Below are 18700 nucleotides of genomic sequence, written 5' to 3'. Positions count from 1 at the left end.
TTTTTTCCCTGTGACGTCACGTCAGTTGTTTTTCAGTAGAGGGCGCTCCGTTTCGGCTCGAACCGGAAGTCCGCAGCTCCGCCAGTTTCTCTGGATGGAATGGGGCTCGCGAGAAACTAGCAGTAAGATTTGAATTGATTTGAACTGTTTGCAGAATATAAACGCAACTTGTCTCAGAATTGAAGAGGGATCGGGGTGAAATGAAACGCGATGTCCGGATACTGCTGCTGGGGGAGCGTAAGTTGTTGTCTTTAATGTCAAGGCAAATAAATGTGTCGGTTTAAAGAAAGTTAGCAGGAGCGCTAACTCACAACCTTGAGCTTCTGCAGGAAACACGCAGAAATAAACACAACCTACACTTGAATGATCAATTAAATAAGTGCTTTCTTTGATGCTTACGTTCAGACGAATCAAAGTCAGGTTAAAGAATCACTTCAGTTAGAAGTTTTTCCACAGATTACTGGCTAATGGTACGTTACTTCAGAGGATTTCTAAAAGTTTAATTTGACAAGGAAATACTGATGTGTTAGACATCTGAATGTGTGTTTTCATTTAGTTGTTTTGCAAAAGTTTTTAGAGTTTAAAGGGACAGTTCACCCAAAATGAAAAATCCTATTATATATTACTCACTCTCTGGTTGTTCCAAATATTTATAAATTTCTTTTTTCTGATGAACACAGAGAAAGATATTTGTAAGAATGCTTATAACCAAACAGTTAACCCATTGGGGCAAGGTCTGTTTGGTTACAAGCATTCTTCCCAATATCTTTCTCTGTGTTTATTAAAACAAAGAAATGTATACAGGTTTGAAAGAACTCGGAGGTGAGTAACGTTAAATGATGACAGAATTTTCATTTTTGGGTTAACTATCCCTTTAAGTGAGCGTTTTCTAACTGGAAAACATACTAATAATTCCTTCAGATTCATTTCCTTAAGTGTATTGTTTGTGTATTGTTGTTGAATGATTGATTGTGACTTGGTTGTTATGATGACTATCAGGGCGTGGAGTTTGCACTCAAATGAGCTTGAAGTGTCAATATATCAACGTGCACATGTGACATGATGCACGTATTCCAAGAGAGCCGTGTGATAAATATACTGTAACTCATGATTTTCAGAATAGATTTTACATCAGCACATTTAACTAGTACAATGAAAAATAATACGCATGCATTTCTTTTAAATAACATGTCTCTTTAGTCTTTATTGTAATATTATTATAATAAATGAAATTCATATATACAGTTCTTTTACTGTTCATACTTAAATATATGAAGTTGAACACAAGTTTGTTCTTCTCTAATTTAGTACACTTATTATATTTCAAAAAAGTGTAGAGGAAACATTTTATATAAGGTGGAGTTCAAGTCAGTCTTAAAGGCGCAGTTCTTGAAAATCAGCGGCCACTAGCATTGTATTATAGTTTTGCAACGAATCTCGGAGTCATTTGCCCACCCCTCCCTTTCGAATTACGACGGTGGCCGCAACAGTAAAAAAAGATGTCGACTACTGAGACAGCGGATAGTAGTGATACAAGCAGGTAAGGCAATATATTAACGTAATTAATAATTTAACATGTATTCTATTGCGAAAGTTACTGTTACAATTCTATAATTAGATATATTTCTTGCGTGCTATCTAGTACACGCTGAGAGTAGTGAAGTAACTAAAGTTAGCTAATCGTAAATAGCAATGCTGTTCAAAGCGTTTGATCTGACAGCGACATAGGCAGTTAGGTGTAAGTTAGTAGACGTTTGTCTCCCCTTTGTAAAGTCAGGAACAACTGGAGTACGTACCGCAGGGACGGAAAAACATTATTATTCGGAGGTTATATGGCCATTTGTATAAAATGCTAACATTACCGTTTCAACAAAACAGGTGTTTGGTAAACATTGAAAAAGTGGAAACATTGAAAATGTTAAATTATCTTACCAGTCTAGCAGAAAACAGGCAACTTCGGTGTCGCCTTGAAAACATTTGTCTTTCAACAGTGCCTTCCATCTGGTAATAGATACACCGATCTTTATCCTGGATTTATGCCGCCGTTTGTCTCTAATTCGTCTGGCAGCATCATGTTTGCGCTTCTTTGACGACGGAGATTCACGCTCTGTCGGCGCTTGTGCACAATACGCATGGTCCTCCATTTTATCAAAACTTCTAAGACAGAACAATCAATTGCTTCAGCTAGTAGGGTTGTCACGGTACCATAAACATGTCTTACGATTAGGGATCGAAAATCAATTCCAATTTGGAATCGGAATCGAAAGGCTAGGAATCGGATCGGAATCGAAAGGAATAGGAATCGGATACTTGAGATTAAAATTTGAATTCCTCATATCAATTCCTGTGTGCATATTTTCAGAAAAGTACATGCGTTGCATGATCTGCTGATATCTCAATAAAAGCCCTTATGAAAATTAGCGATATTTTTTACTATAGTAAGCATAGTTTAGCTATAGAATTTGCATTAAAGCACAGGAATCACAAATTAACCATAGTTGCATTATAGTAACTGCAATTTAACCATGATGTAGTTCAACTATGATAATACAAAGTGTAATAAATCAGAAAAGGTGTGTTTCTACGTGTAAATATACACAAAACGGTGCTCATAAATATATATATATATATTTTGCAAACAAGTCAATAAGCAGGCTAAATGACCATACAGGTTGATATCTAAATGTTTTACTTCAACTGTGGAATCGAAACTGGGAATCGATAAGAATCGAAATCGACAAGCAGAATCAGAATTGGAATCGGAATCGATAAAATTGAAACGATTCCCAACCCTACTTACGATACTATACCAGCTGAAGTATCTCGATACCAAGTAGTATCACGATGCTGTGCCATATAATTCAAATCTATACAAAAAACACAGATTTAGTTTAAACATTTTGTATTTACTATAGTAAACTGTATTATACTTTGCACTAGAATATGTTGTTGTATTAACTGTAGTAACTGGATAAATTGTAGCAAATACATTTACATTTAGTCATTTGTAAATACTATAAATACTGTAGTATACTTAAATATTTACTATGATAAGACTCAAAAACACTAGTATCTATGAGTTTTAGTAGTTTACTGTAGTAAATACTAAAGTACACTAGATCATTTTTCACGTAGGAACTAATTCAAATGTGGGACAAATTTCATTGATACAGCAGTCTTTATAAAGGGAAATATTAGGCTTACTTTAAATGCAGAACTAAAACGGCCAGTAGGTGGCGTCAATTTTCCACTGAGTTAGTGAATCATTTAACCAACTCGTTCAAATCGCCAATTTGAATCATTAACTCGTCCGAGACATTCAAAACACGCATTCATTTTGGAGATAAACACCGCAAAAAGGTAGATGTAAGTGTTCAAATAAATATTAATGCGCATATGCAACATTAACTACGGTACTACGATACTACCATTTCAAAAATAGAGAGGCATCGGGGGTATTTTGAAGCTTTAGCATCGGGATGCTACCGTAGCACCGGTACACCGTGCAACCCTATCAGCTAGACGACGACGACTACTCCTCCTTCTCTCCGTACTATGACTTACTACTTTGTGCGTCTTCAACTCAGTGATGACGCAAGCTGCGTCTAAAAACACACACGAAGACCAACATATACGAAACGCGCTCTGTAGAGCTGTTTGTCCGTTAGAGCTTACTGTACAAAACATGGCTTCGCAACATAACAAATTTCATGTAGATAGGCCCGCTCCCTATGTAGATACAACTGGTTTATTCTAAGGTAATAAAAACATAACTTTTCATTACGTAAGGTTTTTATACACATCTAAAGACACAGTTTTGTATGTTATATTGCATTTCTGTTAATAGATCATACAAAACATCCCGCACTGTACCTTTAAACAGAAAATAAAAATATAATAATCTGTCATGTATTCACCCTCATGTTATTCAAAACCAGTATGCGAAGATATTTTGAGAAATGTCTCAGGGGTTTTGTGTTCTTACAATGGAAGTCAGTGGGGCTTGTTTGGATACTTACGTTCTATCAATTATCTTCTTTTATGTTCTGCTAGCTAGCTTTCCTGTAGCTCAGTGGTTAGAGTATGGCGCTACCAACACCAAGACTGTGGGTTCGATCCCAGGGGATTGCACATACTTGGAAACAAATGTATAGTATAATGCAATGTAAGTCGCTTTGGGTAAAAGCGTCTGCCAAATGCATAAATGTAAATGTTCTGTAGAAGAAAGAAAGACATACAGGTTTTGAGTGAGGATGAGTAAATGATGACAGAGTAATGCCACCTTTGTTTTGGCTCTCAATTTTAATTCTTGTGAGAACCTTTTTAAAATGGATACTGGCAGCCTCACCCCTCATTTGCAGACTGGTCAATATTATGCACTGATGATAATAAAGACCAAGCGTTATCATTAAACTGGAATTTAAAGTTATCTTCGCATTTATCCAAACTGGTTTGTTGGGCAGTAGAGTTATAATGGTGCAGTTGTTGATCGTGTGACTTGTGGCAGTTTTACTGTAGGGCTGTGTATTGGCAAGTGCCTCCCGATACGATACATATCACGATAGATGGGTCACGATACAACATATTGCTATGTATTTCAATACGATACACATTTGTGATATATTGCAATACTTTAAATAGAAAATGTAAAAAGTAGAGCTAGAAATACAACATGCTGTGCACCACCTGAGGACCTTTAGATCAGAGGTTTAGGTTCTCAAACTGTGGATTTGAGACCCTCAAGTGGGTAGCACAGGGGAATAAGGTGGGTCACGCAAGTCACTTGGCTGTTGTGGTGCATTACAGTTAAAACACTGAACATGGGCAGTATAAAACCTCTGGTTCATCCGTGCTGTAAATGCGCTGGTGTCACATCCGTGAAAGCACAATAAATGTCATTGTTACTTTTCTTAATAAACTTTTTGTCTAATGCACTGCAGTAGCCAAGTGACTTGTGTCATGACTTGCGAAGCCTACAAACAGCATTATTTTATATAACTCATTACTCCATTACTTATTTTGAAAACCAAAGCACACCCACACATCAGCTCTGAGATCTCGAAGCGTTCTTATATTTTTCACCATGCTCGCTTCCAATTACTTTTGGCTGTATGTATATGACATGATTTTTAAAAAATTATCGATAGTGGAGGTATCACTATCGATACACTATCGAAAAAATATATTTTGCGATAGTTACATGTATCGATATTTTTGCACAGCCCTATTTTACTGTCAACTATTTCTCTCATTCTTGAAGCCAAAGTGGGCAAAACCTCTCTCATCATGTCTTTGGTTGGAGAGGAGTTTCCCGAGCAGGTGGGTTTGGATTTCCCATGATCCTCTGTTAATTCCCCATCACTTCTGTATTTTATTGTATAATGAGATGAGAGGATGTTTATTTTTTACGTCAGGTTCCCCTCCGTGCAGAGGAGATCACCATACCTGCTGATGTCACACCTGAGAAAGTGCCCACACACATAGTGGATTATTCAGGTAATCTGTGTGTGTGAATGTGATTTGTGTTATTTGCAGTGTTATGTTTAACTAACACTTTTTGTTTGTATTGCAGAAACTGAGCAGACTGATGAAGTGTTGCGGGAGGAGATCGTAAAGGTGAGACGAGACTAAATGCCACAACAAATGACCTAGATGAACATCAAATATACTTGATGCTGACTGTTTTCGTTTTAATTTTAGGCCAATGTTGTGTGTGTGGTCTATGATGTAACACAAGAAGAAACCATCGACAAGGTATCCGATATCTCTGAGTTTTATTTCAGTATTTTGTGTGTCTTGTTTTCTCTGAGCTGATTTGAATGTGTTTCTCTATCAGATCAGGACTAAGTGGATCCCGCTGGTTAATGAAGGCGCAGAAAAAGGCAGCAAGTATGTTTTTAGATTGCGCTCTGATACTCGTGAGTACATCTGTGTTTTTCTGACTTGATAATCTCTCTGCTGGTGCTGCAGGATTCCCATCATCCTTGTGGGCAATAAGTCTGACCTGCGTTCTGGAAGCTCCATGGAAACCATCCTGCCCATCATGAACCAGTTTTCTGAGATCGAGACCTGTGTAGAGGTCAGAACCACTGTGGACTGAGCAGTGTGATGAAACACCTCATCTACAGAGCGGTGATAAGCATGTCTGTGCTTGTAATATTAATTTCTGTGTGTGTGTGTGTAGTGCTCGGCTAAGAATCTGAAGAATATTTCCGAGCTCTTCTATTATGCCCAGAAGGCCGTTCTACACCCGACTGCTCCACTCTACGACCCTGAGGACAAACAGGTACACACACACACTTCTGCACTACTGCTGTAAGTCATCTCATTTACACACACATATTGATGCGTGTGTGTTTGTGTAGCTGAAGCCGCAGTGTGTCCGAGCTCTCAGTCGGATCTTTAGTATCTCAGATCAGGACAATGATCACATACTCAGTGATGCTGAACTCAACTGTTTTCAGGTGAGCAGACACCCGTGTCACCTTTATAGTGTAAATGTACCGATGCATAAAATAAAATAAATTGTTGATGGCATTATCAGACTATGTTTGTGTGTTTGTGTAGAAACTGTGTTTTGGGAATCCACTGGCTCCTCAGGCTCTAGAGGATGTTAAAACAGTTGTGTGGAAGAACACTAGTGAAGGAGTCCAGGACAATGGACTCACGCTAAACGGTAACGCACAGAAGTACAAGCACACGCTATATAAACCCAACATTGTTAAAAATGTTTATTAATCTGTGTTTTGAATTCTCCGGTAAACCATATACACAAACACACATACACATTCAGGTTTTCTATCTTCTCATGTTAAAATCTCTCCAAAAACCTGTTCACATCAGTTGATACTTGAAGTACAGCAGGATTTGTCTGATTTCTCAGACTTTTTATTTGTGAGGACATTTTCAGAACATCCAAACCTACACACACACACACACAGACTGAGATTCCTGACACAGCTACAGGAAACAGGTGACTCGTTGAACAAATATTCATTTTTCTTTTGCCCAGTTTAAGGACAAAGCCAGTTTTGAGAATTGCACGGTTATTACATTTTTGATGTTGTTGATTTGGTTTTTATTTTGTGCTCAGTTTGGCATTCCGGTGCAGTTTAGTTTTCATGGTTTTCTTTTTCGATTGTTAGTTTTGGTTGTAGCTTTACAGTATACAGACTCATTGCATGAGCACACATACACACTCTTGTTTATCTAAATAACATATTACAATTATCCCAATCATCTCGTGTGCGTGTGCGTGTGCGTGTGTGTGTGTGTGTGCGTGCGTGCGTGCGTGTGTGTGCGCGTGTGCGCGCGCGCGCGCGCGTGTGTGTGTGTGTGTGTGTGTGTGTTCGTTCGTTCTGTAGGGTTCCTGTTCTTGAACACACTCTTCATTCAGAGAGGACGTCATGAGACCACCTGGACCATCCTGCGTAGATTTGGTTACGATGACACAATGGAGCTTACCGATGATTTCCTGTACCCACCGTACGTGTGTGACACCAATGATTACCTGTATCCATCATGAATGCTTGTTTGTGTTTGACCAATGATTTCCTGTACCCACACTGTATCTGTATCCATGCATGTGTTTTTAAGCACCGCATGAAAAAATTGATTTAAAGTGTGCGCTTGTTTTTGCTGGTTGATGTCCAACCTCCTTGATAGCATCCAGTCTGGTTTCAAGAGTGGTCATTCCACCGAAACTGCACTGCTCTCAGTCTTTGAAGCCCTGAGAGTGGCAAGGACAGCCTCTAAATCGTCTGTACTCATCCTAATGGATCTAACTGATGCGTTTGACACTGTTAACCACCAAATCCTCCTGTCGACCCTCAGGGCTTTGGGTGTCTCTGGAATGGTGCTACAATGGTTCAAGTCTTACCTCTCAGGTAGGTCATTTAGAATATCCTGGAGAGGTGAGGTCTCTGAGTCCCAACATCTCAATACAGGGGTGCCTCAGGGCTCAGTGCTTTGACCGCTGCTCTTTTCCATATACATGACATCCCTAGGTTCTGTCATTCGGAAACATGGCTTCTCCTATCACCGCTATGCGGATGATGCACAACTCCACTTGTCATTTCAGCCTGACGATCCGACTGTTTCTCCACGCATCTCAGCATGCCTGAGTGACATTTCAACTCTGGATGGAGGACCATCGCCTCCAGCTGAACCTTGCAAAAAAAGAACTGCTTGCGATCCCGGCTGGCCCAAAGATTCATCACAACCTCTCCATTCAACTGGGCTCATCAACCATTACACCTTCTAAAATCCTGGGAGTGATAACTGATGATCAGCTACACTTCATGGATCATGTTGCCAGCACCAACCGGTTCTGTAGATTCATCCTCTACAACAGTCATCAATTGGTGGACCGCGGGCCGAATCCGGACCGCGAGACACAGCCTAATAAACCATTTAAAACATTTTACTATTTTGGTTGTTTAAATTGAGCCGCGCGTCTTCACAACGGAGAAGCACATCACACGTGCTCTCATGAACATTTATGTAATTGATCATTTGCCGCTATATCCTCTAATATCTTTATTTAGTGCCAAACACGCTTCGTTTTAACCCTTTCTGCTCTGCACGCTGCTTCTCTCCAGCCAAAGACGTGCTTGCATGAAGAGCAACAGACAAGTGCTTATTTTAACAACAGTAGTGCAGACACGCAGTGTAGAGCTGTAATCGGGCCTTAAAAGTTAGGCCCGACAGTGCCCGAGCCCGACAAGTACATTTTGATTGACAGCTTTTTAAAAGCCCGAACCCGTTTACAGCCTGACATTAGGCTATTCAAATGTGCGCACGCATACAGCTTTTTGTCAAGAATGAGTCATTTATACATGTTTTAACATAATTTATTAATGACTAACGTAGGCTATAGGCCACTTGGATGTTGGAACAAAGAAATAAATAAGTCCTCTGTAACATCGTAACATCTCACATATCCCACTGGCTCATTATTCTCATTATGCACATGGTCAAAACTTTTCCACACCTCAGACTTTGCTTTAGTTGCTGGTGCAACCAAAACGTAATCGCCAGAGGCAAGCCTCCGTTTCACCTCCTCAGCCAACCCGTTCTCACTCCCGACTCGTCACATATTTACGCTCGGTCAGCGCCCCACGGCGTCACATTTGTACGCGTAGAGTACCCCTTTCGCGTCGTTTTTCGACGAACAGGGAACTGCGTTGCTGTTTTCTAAATGCTCCAGACCGAGATGCGTGCAATTCTTAGCATTTCATAATTATTTATGGTTTTAATATTTTGTAGCACCTAACCCCACCCTCACCCTAAACCTAACCCTAACCACTTCTCAGCCATATAAAACACAACACGCGAATAAAAGTACAGTCACAGGTATTTATTACACAAACTGACCAAAAGCATTACAAAATTAAACAAACAACTTGTTTCGCATACCTTTTTGCACCAAAGCCTTACGATAACATTACAATGGAGATGCCGTGCGTGTCCGTGAATACATGAACTCGGCTGAGGCTCCCATTCAAAAGATAAACCGGAACAGCTAGATGCAGTCGGTTGCGCGAGCCAATACCGTTTCACGTTCAAAGCCAACGAAATGACGCGATCGGACACGAGCCACGGGAAAGCCAATGGCATCGAAGCTGACGTAACTTCCTCTGGCAGCAAATTTTGAACGTCGTTCTTCACAGGATTTGAGATTTACGGCGGACGGTGATCGCTTTCGCATCTGTTCCTCATACAAATCGATCGTTTCGCGTTGGTACCCTTGGAATATCTGTTTTTTTGAACGACATTGTGACTGCTTGTATTACGTGTTTTATATTACGATAAATAAACTGTTTTAAACATTCAATAAACATTACTTGCTCAAACTGTCTGAATAGTGTCATGTAAATGCAATTATCCTGGCCATTAAACTTAAATTAAACCCCGAAACATCATCATTACAAATTATATCTAATATACATGTTCATAATGACTGTGAAATTCGCGTGCCCTTCAGACGTCAAAGGAGTACCCTGCGCGTTCAAAAGTGACGCCGAAGGGTGCTGACCGAGCATAAATATGTGACGAGTCGGGAGTGAGAATGTGTTGCAACCCTCAGCATCCATTTTTGCATCTTTGTCGCGCTAATCGGAACGCATCACATGACCGCTCATTTACCGCGCAAGCCCGAGCCCGTTTAAAATGATAGAAATTTAGCCCGAACCCATCGGGTTCGGGCAAAGATCTTCAGCTCTAACGCAGAGCAGGTAAATGGACACACAACAGTAAACAAAATTCAGCAATAGCATTTGTATCTGTCAGTCTGCCACAGAGCCTACAATATATACATACTGTGGATATCAAAATATAAAATAAATGGCCTGATAAAAGATAATATTTTTATTATACTTTATACAGTATATACAACTGGGCTAAATTGATTAAATATTTATTTATTTTCCCAAAAAATATTGTCCGGACCTCCGTTTGGAATAAAATATAAAGACCGGACCTCTTGGAACTTTAATTGAATTAGGAAAATTAGGCCTTTCTTGTCTGAGCATGCTACGCAAGTCCTAGTCCAGGCTCTTGTCCTGTCCAGACTGGACTATTGCAATGCGTTACACACAACACACAACGTTGGCACAACCAAACCTCTGCAGATGATCCAGAATGCACGTCCCTCCTCTCTTTATTAGGTTACATTGGCTCCCTGTAGTCGCTCGCATCAAATTCAAAGCTCTGCTCTTGGCTCTCCTACAAGACCATCACTGGTTCGGCACCCCCAAATCTTCACTCGCTAAAACAGACTTGTGTACCCGCCAGATCCATACACTCTGCAAACGAACAACGTCTTGTGGTGCCATCCCAAAAAGGAAGAAAATCACTCTCACGTACCTTCTCTGGATCTGTTCCACATTTGTGGAATGATCTGCCGGCCTCTACAAGATCAGCAGATTCTGTAGCCATCTTTAAGAATCGGCTGAAAACACATCTCTTCCGTCAACACCTGACTGATTAGTACTGACTTCTATTTCTTTTCTACTCTTTCTATCAAAAAACAAAACAAAAAAAACTTGGATAAAAGCGTCTGCTACATGACTAAATGTAAATGTTTTGCAGGTTACGTGTTCCTGTCGGTTGTACGACAGAGTTGAATCATCTGGGTCAACAGTTCCTGCAAAGGCTCTTTGATAAATATGATGAGGTGAAATTTGACCTACTATTAATCCTGAAAGAACACGACAGCATTTGTTTATTGGTCTAATGCTCTTCTGTCTCTTTCGCAGGATAAAGATTCTGCTCTCTCTCCTGATGAGCTCAAAAATCTGTTTGGTGTTTTACCCTACATGCCCTGGGGTCCGGCAGTGTACAGTAATGTCCCCCTAACAGAGGAGAGCTACATCTCCCAACACGGCTACTTCTGCCAATGGATGTGAGTGAAGGAACCGTGATTAATCTGTTTATCAAACACATTTATAATTTATTGAAATACGGTGTGTCCCTGTATCGGTGTAACAAATATGTTGGACAATTGATATTTAGTATAAATATATTTAAGTTCATAGTAGATTATGTGAATGATGATCATTGTGAAAAGCAACAGTTTAATAAATCATGTCTTTAGTTTTAATTTCAGTTCAGTGGTTTCAGTTTTTGAATGGATTATATAAACTCTATCATTGGACTGTAGGTTATCTGCTTATTTGGACGTCCACCGATGTCTGGAGCATCTGGGCTATCTTGGCTACCCAATACTAATGGAGCAAGAATCTCAGACCTCTGCCATCACAGGTAATGAAAGCTGCACAAAAACTAATTCCAACTGTATTTGATTTCACTGATGTTCAGGTTTTATGTGTTTTCTTCATATGTGTATTAGTATCGAGAGAAAAGGGGATAGACCTGGACAAAAGACAGACCCAACGCAACGTGTTCCTCTGTAAAGTGATCGGTCCCCGCGGAACGGGAAAGACAGACTTCCTTCAGGCTTTCCTGAAGCGGAGCGTTGTGGTGAGAGAGTGACTTGTCTTGAAAGCCAAACTTCGGCTTGACCTCTTAACCAAGTGTAATAGTTTTCTAGAGTAATTTTACTCTCTACAAAGCAGCATAAGAAAAATTAACATCAAAACGTTTTGTACATCAATTGTTATGACTGTGACTGTTTGTGACGAAAACTGACTACTGTGAAGTTGGTTAGGACTAGTATGGGGGAAAAGTTATTAAGATTAATTTAAAACTACAAAATTAAAGACAGGAATTTTTTACTTGTTATCAAATGCTGGTATTATAGTTCAGGAAGAGGTTTTCTTTTTCTGTTTTTGGTATCTTATAAGTTTATAGTGTGATTTCTCACAGCTTTTTAGACCTAATATTTACAAATGTCACTGATGATATTTTGTTTATTTTTAGAGAAAGGAACGTAATCCTGGTCCTCCATCAGTGTACGCCATCAACACAGCCTCAGTAGCCAATCAGGAGAAGTATCTCATCGTAAGTGTCATCTCAAGGTTAAACAAACCTTAGTTTATCGTTTCCCGACTCTGACCCAAGTGTCATTCCCCGTAGCTGGAGGAGGTGGACGTGGAAACAGAGTTTTTAAAAGCAGCGGATGCGGCGTGTGACGTGGCGTGTCTGATGTATGATGTCAGTGACCCCGAATCATTCAACTACTGTGCTAGTATATATAAGGTATGAAAACCCATCACTCTTGTGTGGAAATGACCTGATTCAGTTGCATTTGAAAATTGTGTCGTCAAATAAATCATATAATTTAAATAATTCATTGTGAATAGTGTCCCGAATGGTGCATTCCACAGAATTCTAGAATAAATAAATTGTTTTGTGATGTTCAAGGAATGTTCAAGCTTGCTTTAAATGCTCTTACTGCAAAAAAGAAACTTGACTTGTAATTTGTAACCGTGTGTTTGTGTCATTGGCCTGTAGCAACACTACATGGACAGCGGGATCCCGTGTGTGGTGCTCAGCTCTAAAGCCGATCTAGTAGAAGTGAAACAGCATCATGGCATGAGCCCGTCCGAATTCTGTTACAAACATCGTCTGCCTTCACCTCTTCACTTCTCAGCGCTGCTTTCAAACACACACACAAATATCTACAACAAACTCGCCTGGGCCGCCATGTACCCGTAAGTACATACACAAAAATGCTTTTAAACTAAAACACAAAATCTTTTCATAGGCAAAGAATTTCCCTACAAATGTTTCCAGAACATTTGTAATAATATTTAAGTGAATTCAAAATGTTATGAAAAATACAGAGACTCACCTTAGAAACAATAAATTAAATCTAATAATTGTTTATTTAAATTACATCAGCATGAAGTGAACATATTTTTTTAATAGTTACATATCTTCTAGTGTTATTCTAAACAAAATGTTCCTCTGTCTGTCACTTACTGTCTACAGACACCTGAATGGATCAGACATGAACAGCACTTCCTTCTGGTTGCGTGTGACTTTGGGTGCCACAATAGCAGCCATGTTGGGCTTTGCTCTCTACCGAGCCTTCAGCCGGCACAAATAATGACACGTACAGATAAACACACACTCCCTCGTTTCCTTACTGAGTCATTTGTGGCTCAACTGGTACATTAAGTCGAAAACGTCACAGTGATAAACCAGCAGTATAAAGATTTTTTTAAGTTGGACTGTAGTATCACACACATACAGTACGTGTACACATACTCGAAACGTAAGGGCAAATTGATAAGGTTTTACTATGAGGCCTGAATCATTAAAACGTGGAAGTGTCTGACCTCCAGGGACATTTTTCCAAATTCATGTCATAGCCACACATGTGCTGTAAGTGATATTAAGAAATGATTTGATAGGTGTATGTTTTTTTTTAATTGCACTTGAAATGTATTTTAGAGATTGAGAAATAAGTATGGATCAAGAGTACAGTATATTCCATGGGAATTAATTCAAACTAGTATTTTGTTTATGAACCATGTGTTTGGACACTTCTCAGTGCTGGAGTCACTTATTGTGTTTTGTCTTGGCCAATGCAAGTAATACTCAAGTTTAACTAGGATTTCAGATTTACCAGTTTGAATCTTTTAGAAATTAAAGGAATATTCAGGGTTGCGCTTTATTGATAGGGGTTGTCCCATGCTGTCTATTTCCACAAAATAAAATAGAGCTTTCAATTTAGCCAGGAATATTTCTTTAATGGGTTAAGCAACATTTAGCCATTCTTCTAAAGTGTCTGAATTAAAACAGAATAAACTGGGACCCCCTTCTCAATTCCAGCCCATCAGATGGACTTCAATATTTATGGACTATGACTAGAGCTGTCACGATTATTAAATAATCGTCTCATCGCGATTGTTTGACCTCATCGCGATGGTTTCAGATCATCGCAATTATCGCACATCTCTATAGAAGACACTTGGGGGAGCTGTAGTGCATCTGCATATTGCATATTTTAGTGTATATATTGTAACTAAAGCATGGTAATACTTGTAAAATGTACCACCACAACACAATCACTTTAAAAAAAAGTTAATGCGTATACCATAAAAATAACCTGCAGTACAATTTAATGTTATTTCAGTGTGAAAACCAGTCTACCAAAATCTCATTAACATAGAAGTGAACTTTTATTGTAGTCTTGCAAGTGAGAAAAAAACAGACTAGAAGCTTTTCTATGACTGATAGCATTTTAATGGTGGCTTCAATTCACTCCTGATCAATTTACTTTATTTACAAGTATTTGGCGGTTGTATTATTGACAGGTAAACGCCTTAACCTTAAGTATGATGACCCAATTTTTTCCTATGTATTTCCAAGAAAAAGAACATGGTCTTTATATTCAGAACAATATGGTCGTTTCAAAGCTGAATAAAAAATGTATGAGAATTAAAAGTCAAAGCTCTAAAACAGACAATTAATCGTCATAATCGCAATGATTTATTAGACAATTAATCGTCAGCCAAATTTCATAATCGTGACAGCCCTAACTATGACTTTAAAATTGCGCAAATGTGTTTATTTTTATGGCAGAAGAGTCAAAGCCTGCTGTTGAATTTGGGATTTAAACTTGAGTCGATAGTGTTCGAGTCAACTGTTGCTTTGGTTTTTTGCTTGAATTGTTTGTAGAGGTGATTGATTCATGATTAAAACTACATTCGAGATAGGCGGTATAATAAATGTATTTTAAATTATATTTTAAGAAGAATAAATGCTCTGATCCTAAATGCTTTCAAGAAACCTGGCCCAGTTTAGAACCATTCTATTGTTACAGCAACCGGATTTGGAAAAAACGTAAGCTTTTTGTTTTGTTGTTTATGTTTGATTTTCATGATATCAGTTTCATTGTTCAGTATTAAAACATTATGTGATCACTTCTGTACGTGATGTTGGGCCCAACTGTACAATACTGCAGGCTTCTCTCTGCTTGACCTCGATGGTCTTCCATCTTAAATATTACATGAGATGCTTGAAATGAAGCCAACGTGTTGTAATAGAAATATTTTGTAATAAACTAGCTTTTTTCTTCTGATCTTGTTCATTGTGCTCTGTGAAATCAGAATGTTTGTTTGATCACATGGTGTTTTCCAGACAGCCAATTGGCTCGCTGTGTTTAACTTTAGTTTGACATAGTTTGACATCTCCTAATACTTAGACATTTTATCCAGCCAGGTTATAAATTACTTTAATATGATCAAACGTTTTAAGTTGTTAAAGGGGTCTGGTCCACATCTAAATGAAGGTGGTCAATGAGCTTGAATCTAATTACTGTTGGAATTTAATACAGTGCCACATTTCAAGAGCATTGTTCAAAATGTATAGAGTATATGAGAAGAAATTCAGGTAAGAACAAATAACATGTACATAATCTTTTTAGGTTGAAAGTTTTTAATTGGCATGAATCTGAGAATTTCTCAGTATTTATTTTCCTCTTGCCAGCAGCACTTGTTCATGCAAGTTCATGCAAAACCCTGAAGGTTCACATTCTCCCATCAAGATGTGCCAGCTTTAAGCTTTATGTGCTTCAATGCAAGTGAGACTATCTGACATCTTTTATAGTGCAGTGTCTTTATTATAGATTTTTTAATAAAACTTATTTAGATTTTTTTAAATATAGTAAAAAAAAAACTTTGTAAGTTTACAAGAGCAACTCGTTTTGACCCCACTGTGTCAAGTGTGCGTTTTCACTGATTTCACATTTTGTAGTTCCCATAGCTACATAACAAATACATGTAAGTTAAAGTAGCAAAGATATTTTAAAAAAATCTTGTCTCTCAGTTTATTTTAGCTACAGCTTCACCGCTGCTTCTTTATTTCACAACAAACAGCATAGAACATAAACTTTAAACATTTCTCGAAACTGAAACGATGAAACATGGCAAATAGAGCATGTAGATTTACATAATAGGCGCACTGTAAAAAATGTTTTAGGCACAGTCAAATTAACTTTAGTCATTTCAACTTAAAGGAGTCATATTGCACGGCTAAAACGAATATTATTGTTTGTTTTAGATGTAACTCAATTTGTATACACCATTTAAAGTTTAAAAAACGTTGTATTTTCCACATACCGTGCATGTTTGTATCTCCTCTTTGCCCCGCCTCTCTGAAACGCGCTGATTTTTTACAAATCTCATCGCTCTGTAAAGCGAGGTGTGCTATGATTGGCCAGTTCACCAGTGCGTAGTGATTGGTCAAATACTGCAAGCATTTCACGGAAATGTAACGCCTCTTACCATATTCGGAACATCAGGTTCCAAAGCAATTGTACTGACAGACGATACAATGAAATTTACAATTACGCCCACCTTAACTACGTGTAGATTTGGGCGGTCTTAGTCAAATCATGTTACAAAGTTACGTAGATTCGCCGGGGTGTGGTTACACGAGGCGTTTCAGGGAAGTCTGGTTGAGCATTCGCTTTTAGATAGAATGCATCTTTTGTTCCCACACTTTCATTTGTGCAATTTTACGTGTCTAATACATGCATGGGCAACTTATAACACACCAAAAACACAGAAAAACACGTACTTCCGCCATATGACTCCTTTAATATTTAAATGTTGAAATTTAAGACATTTAAAAATGTAAAAATAAAATACTAAATTGAAATTACGTTTAAAGTTAATTTGATTGTACTTAACTTAAGGTAGCAAAAGAAAGTTTTAGTGTGTGCAAATATTTTGTGTAGTGTCTCAGTTATCATGACGTCATAAAACCTGAACGTACTATAATTAAAGTACTTACCCCAGGTGACCTGTGGAGTTCACTATTGAGACACTGCGGGGTAACAACGAGCCCGAATACCCCAAAACCAAAAGATGCGATTCATATTTGCTCCTCCTGGAGGGTGTGGCCCCCAAAGACCCCCATCCCACCCCGGGCCGGGACCTGTGTCATAGTAATTCTGTTTTAACTTATGCACTCTGCTCTCCATGGTGCTGCAGTAAAACACTGAGAAAACGCTTGAGTTAAGAAATGAGAAGTTTATTGATGCACAGCAATGCGAGTATTATTGGACAGCAATGAAACATGACAGTCTGTAGACTACAACAGTTACAAATTTGCTTCAGTTCTGTACATCATCATTTTCAGAGCATAAAGCACCGTTCTCCATACAAACAATAACATGTTTATTTTCACAGTCCTAGAATAACCTAAGAATATATTTTCACATATTATTGTAGCGCTTTATGTAATTAGTATGTCTGAATAATAACAATGTGCAACATAAGGTTTGCTTTAATGTCCTTGGAAAAAAGTAAAATAAATAAGTTTAGCCGTTTATATGCAAAGATGCTGAATCCTCTTTTTAGATTCTGCGCATGGAAAGTTTCTGTGGAGACACGCTGTAAAAATGTCGAGCGCACGAAGACCATACAAAAATAACAATATACCAAAAAACATTGCTTCAAAAAGTGTATTTACACCGAGTTTGGGATCAGTCAGTCCGAATGAATCGAGTCTCTACTTCTTTTTGGTCGTTTTCCTGACTGCAGTTTTGGGTTTGGGTTTCGCCGTCTTCACCTTCTTGGCTTTGCTCGCCTTGGCCGGTTTTGCCACCTTCTTCTTGACGACTTTCTTGGCTTTGACAGGCGATTTCTTTTTCTCCGCAGCCTTCTTCACTTTCTTCTCCGGGGCTTTCTTGGGTTTCGCCGGGGACTTTGCCACTTTCTTGGGCTTGGGGGCTTTCTTGGGTTTGGCGGCGGCTTTGGCTGGCTTCTTGACTTTCACCGGGGCTGGTTTGGGTTTCTCTGGCTTCTTGGCGTCCTCGGCTTTGGCCAGTTTGAAAGACCCAGAAGCTCCGATGCCTTTGGTGTGACGCAGGAGACCGCTGGCCACCAGGCGCTTGAGGGCGAGTTTGATCTGGGAGTCGGCGTTGTCTCCCACCTTGTAATGGTTTTTCACGTACTTCTGGATGGACTGACGCGACGCGCCGCTGCGGCTCCGGTCCGCGGCGATGGCCGCTTTGATCATCTCTGAGTATTTGGGATGCGACGCCGATTTCTTGGTGTTTTTCGCCTTTTTGGGCTTGGACGCGGGGGCAGCTGCCGTCTCAGCCATGGTGTAGAGTTTTGGTTTGGACCAAAAACCGAACCGAGCAGTCAAAAACTCTCACACAAAAAAGTGCGACTTCAGGAATTTCTCGGAAAGTAGTGCAAATACAATTTCAGCTACGTCACAACTGCAAAAAATATTTAAATGAGAGAAACGCGCGCCTCAACGCTGCGGAAAGTGT

The 18700-nt window shown here is 39.1% G+C and overlaps 2 protein-coding genes across 2 annotated transcripts; one reads left to right on the top strand and one right to left on the bottom strand.

Moving 5' to 3' along the window:
* Positions 1-71: 71 nt before the first annotated feature.
* On the top strand, positions 72-15493 carry rhot2 (ras homolog family member T2). The gene is made up of 19 exons (XM_057322429.1): positions 72-237; positions 5261-5319; positions 5415-5496; positions 5573-5616; positions 5701-5754; positions 5837-5889; positions 5971-6079; positions 6185-6286; positions 6366-6464; positions 6568-6676; positions 7365-7485; positions 11092-11176; positions 11259-11404; positions 11663-11763; positions 11852-11982; positions 12382-12462; positions 12538-12660; positions 12916-13115; positions 13396-15493. Exons 1-19 carry the CDS (start codon positions 201-203, stop codon positions 13511-13513), a joined length of 1854 nt encoding a protein of 617 aa, XP_057178412.1. The 5' UTR covers positions 72-200; the 3' UTR covers positions 13514-15493.
* A 1939-nt stretch (positions 15494-17432) lies between these two features.
* Positions 17433-18692, bottom strand: LOC130547020 (histone H1.0). Its single transcript, XM_057322643.1, has one exon. It carries the CDS (start codon positions 18523-18525, stop codon positions 17929-17931), a length of 597 nt encoding a protein of 198 aa, XP_057178626.1. The 5' UTR covers positions 18526-18692; the 3' UTR covers positions 17433-17928.
* Between the last annotated feature and the right edge of the window lie 8 nt (positions 18693-18700).

The sequence above is a fragment of the Triplophysa rosa genome, linkage group LG23, assembly GCF_024868665.1.
Source record: "Triplophysa rosa linkage group LG23, Trosa_1v2, whole genome shotgun sequence".
NCBI classification, from domain to species: Eukaryota; Metazoa; Chordata; class Actinopteri; order Cypriniformes; family Nemacheilidae; genus Triplophysa; species Triplophysa rosa.
Note: the sequence above shows the minus strand (reverse complement) of the source record. Positions and strands in the feature narration are given on the sequence as shown.

Excerpts from the sequence above, each read along its gene's own strand:
- LOC130547020 (XM_057322643.1), bottom strand. The coding sequence starts at position 18,525 with ATGGCTGAGACGGCAGCTGCCCCCGCGTCCAAGCCCAAAAAGGCGAAA.
- rhot2 (XM_057322429.1), top strand. The coding sequence starts at position 201 with ATGAAACGCGATGTCCGGATACTGCTGCTGGGGGAGC. Across the intron at positions 5,497-5,572 it reads ACACATAGTGGATTATTCAG|AAACTGAGCAGACTGATGAA; the intron begins GTAATCTGTGTG and ends TTTGTATTGCAG. Across the intron at positions 11,405-11,662 it reads GGCTACTTCTGCCAATGGAT|GTTATCTGCTTATTTGGACG; the intron begins GTGAGTGAAGGA and ends ATTGGACTGTAG.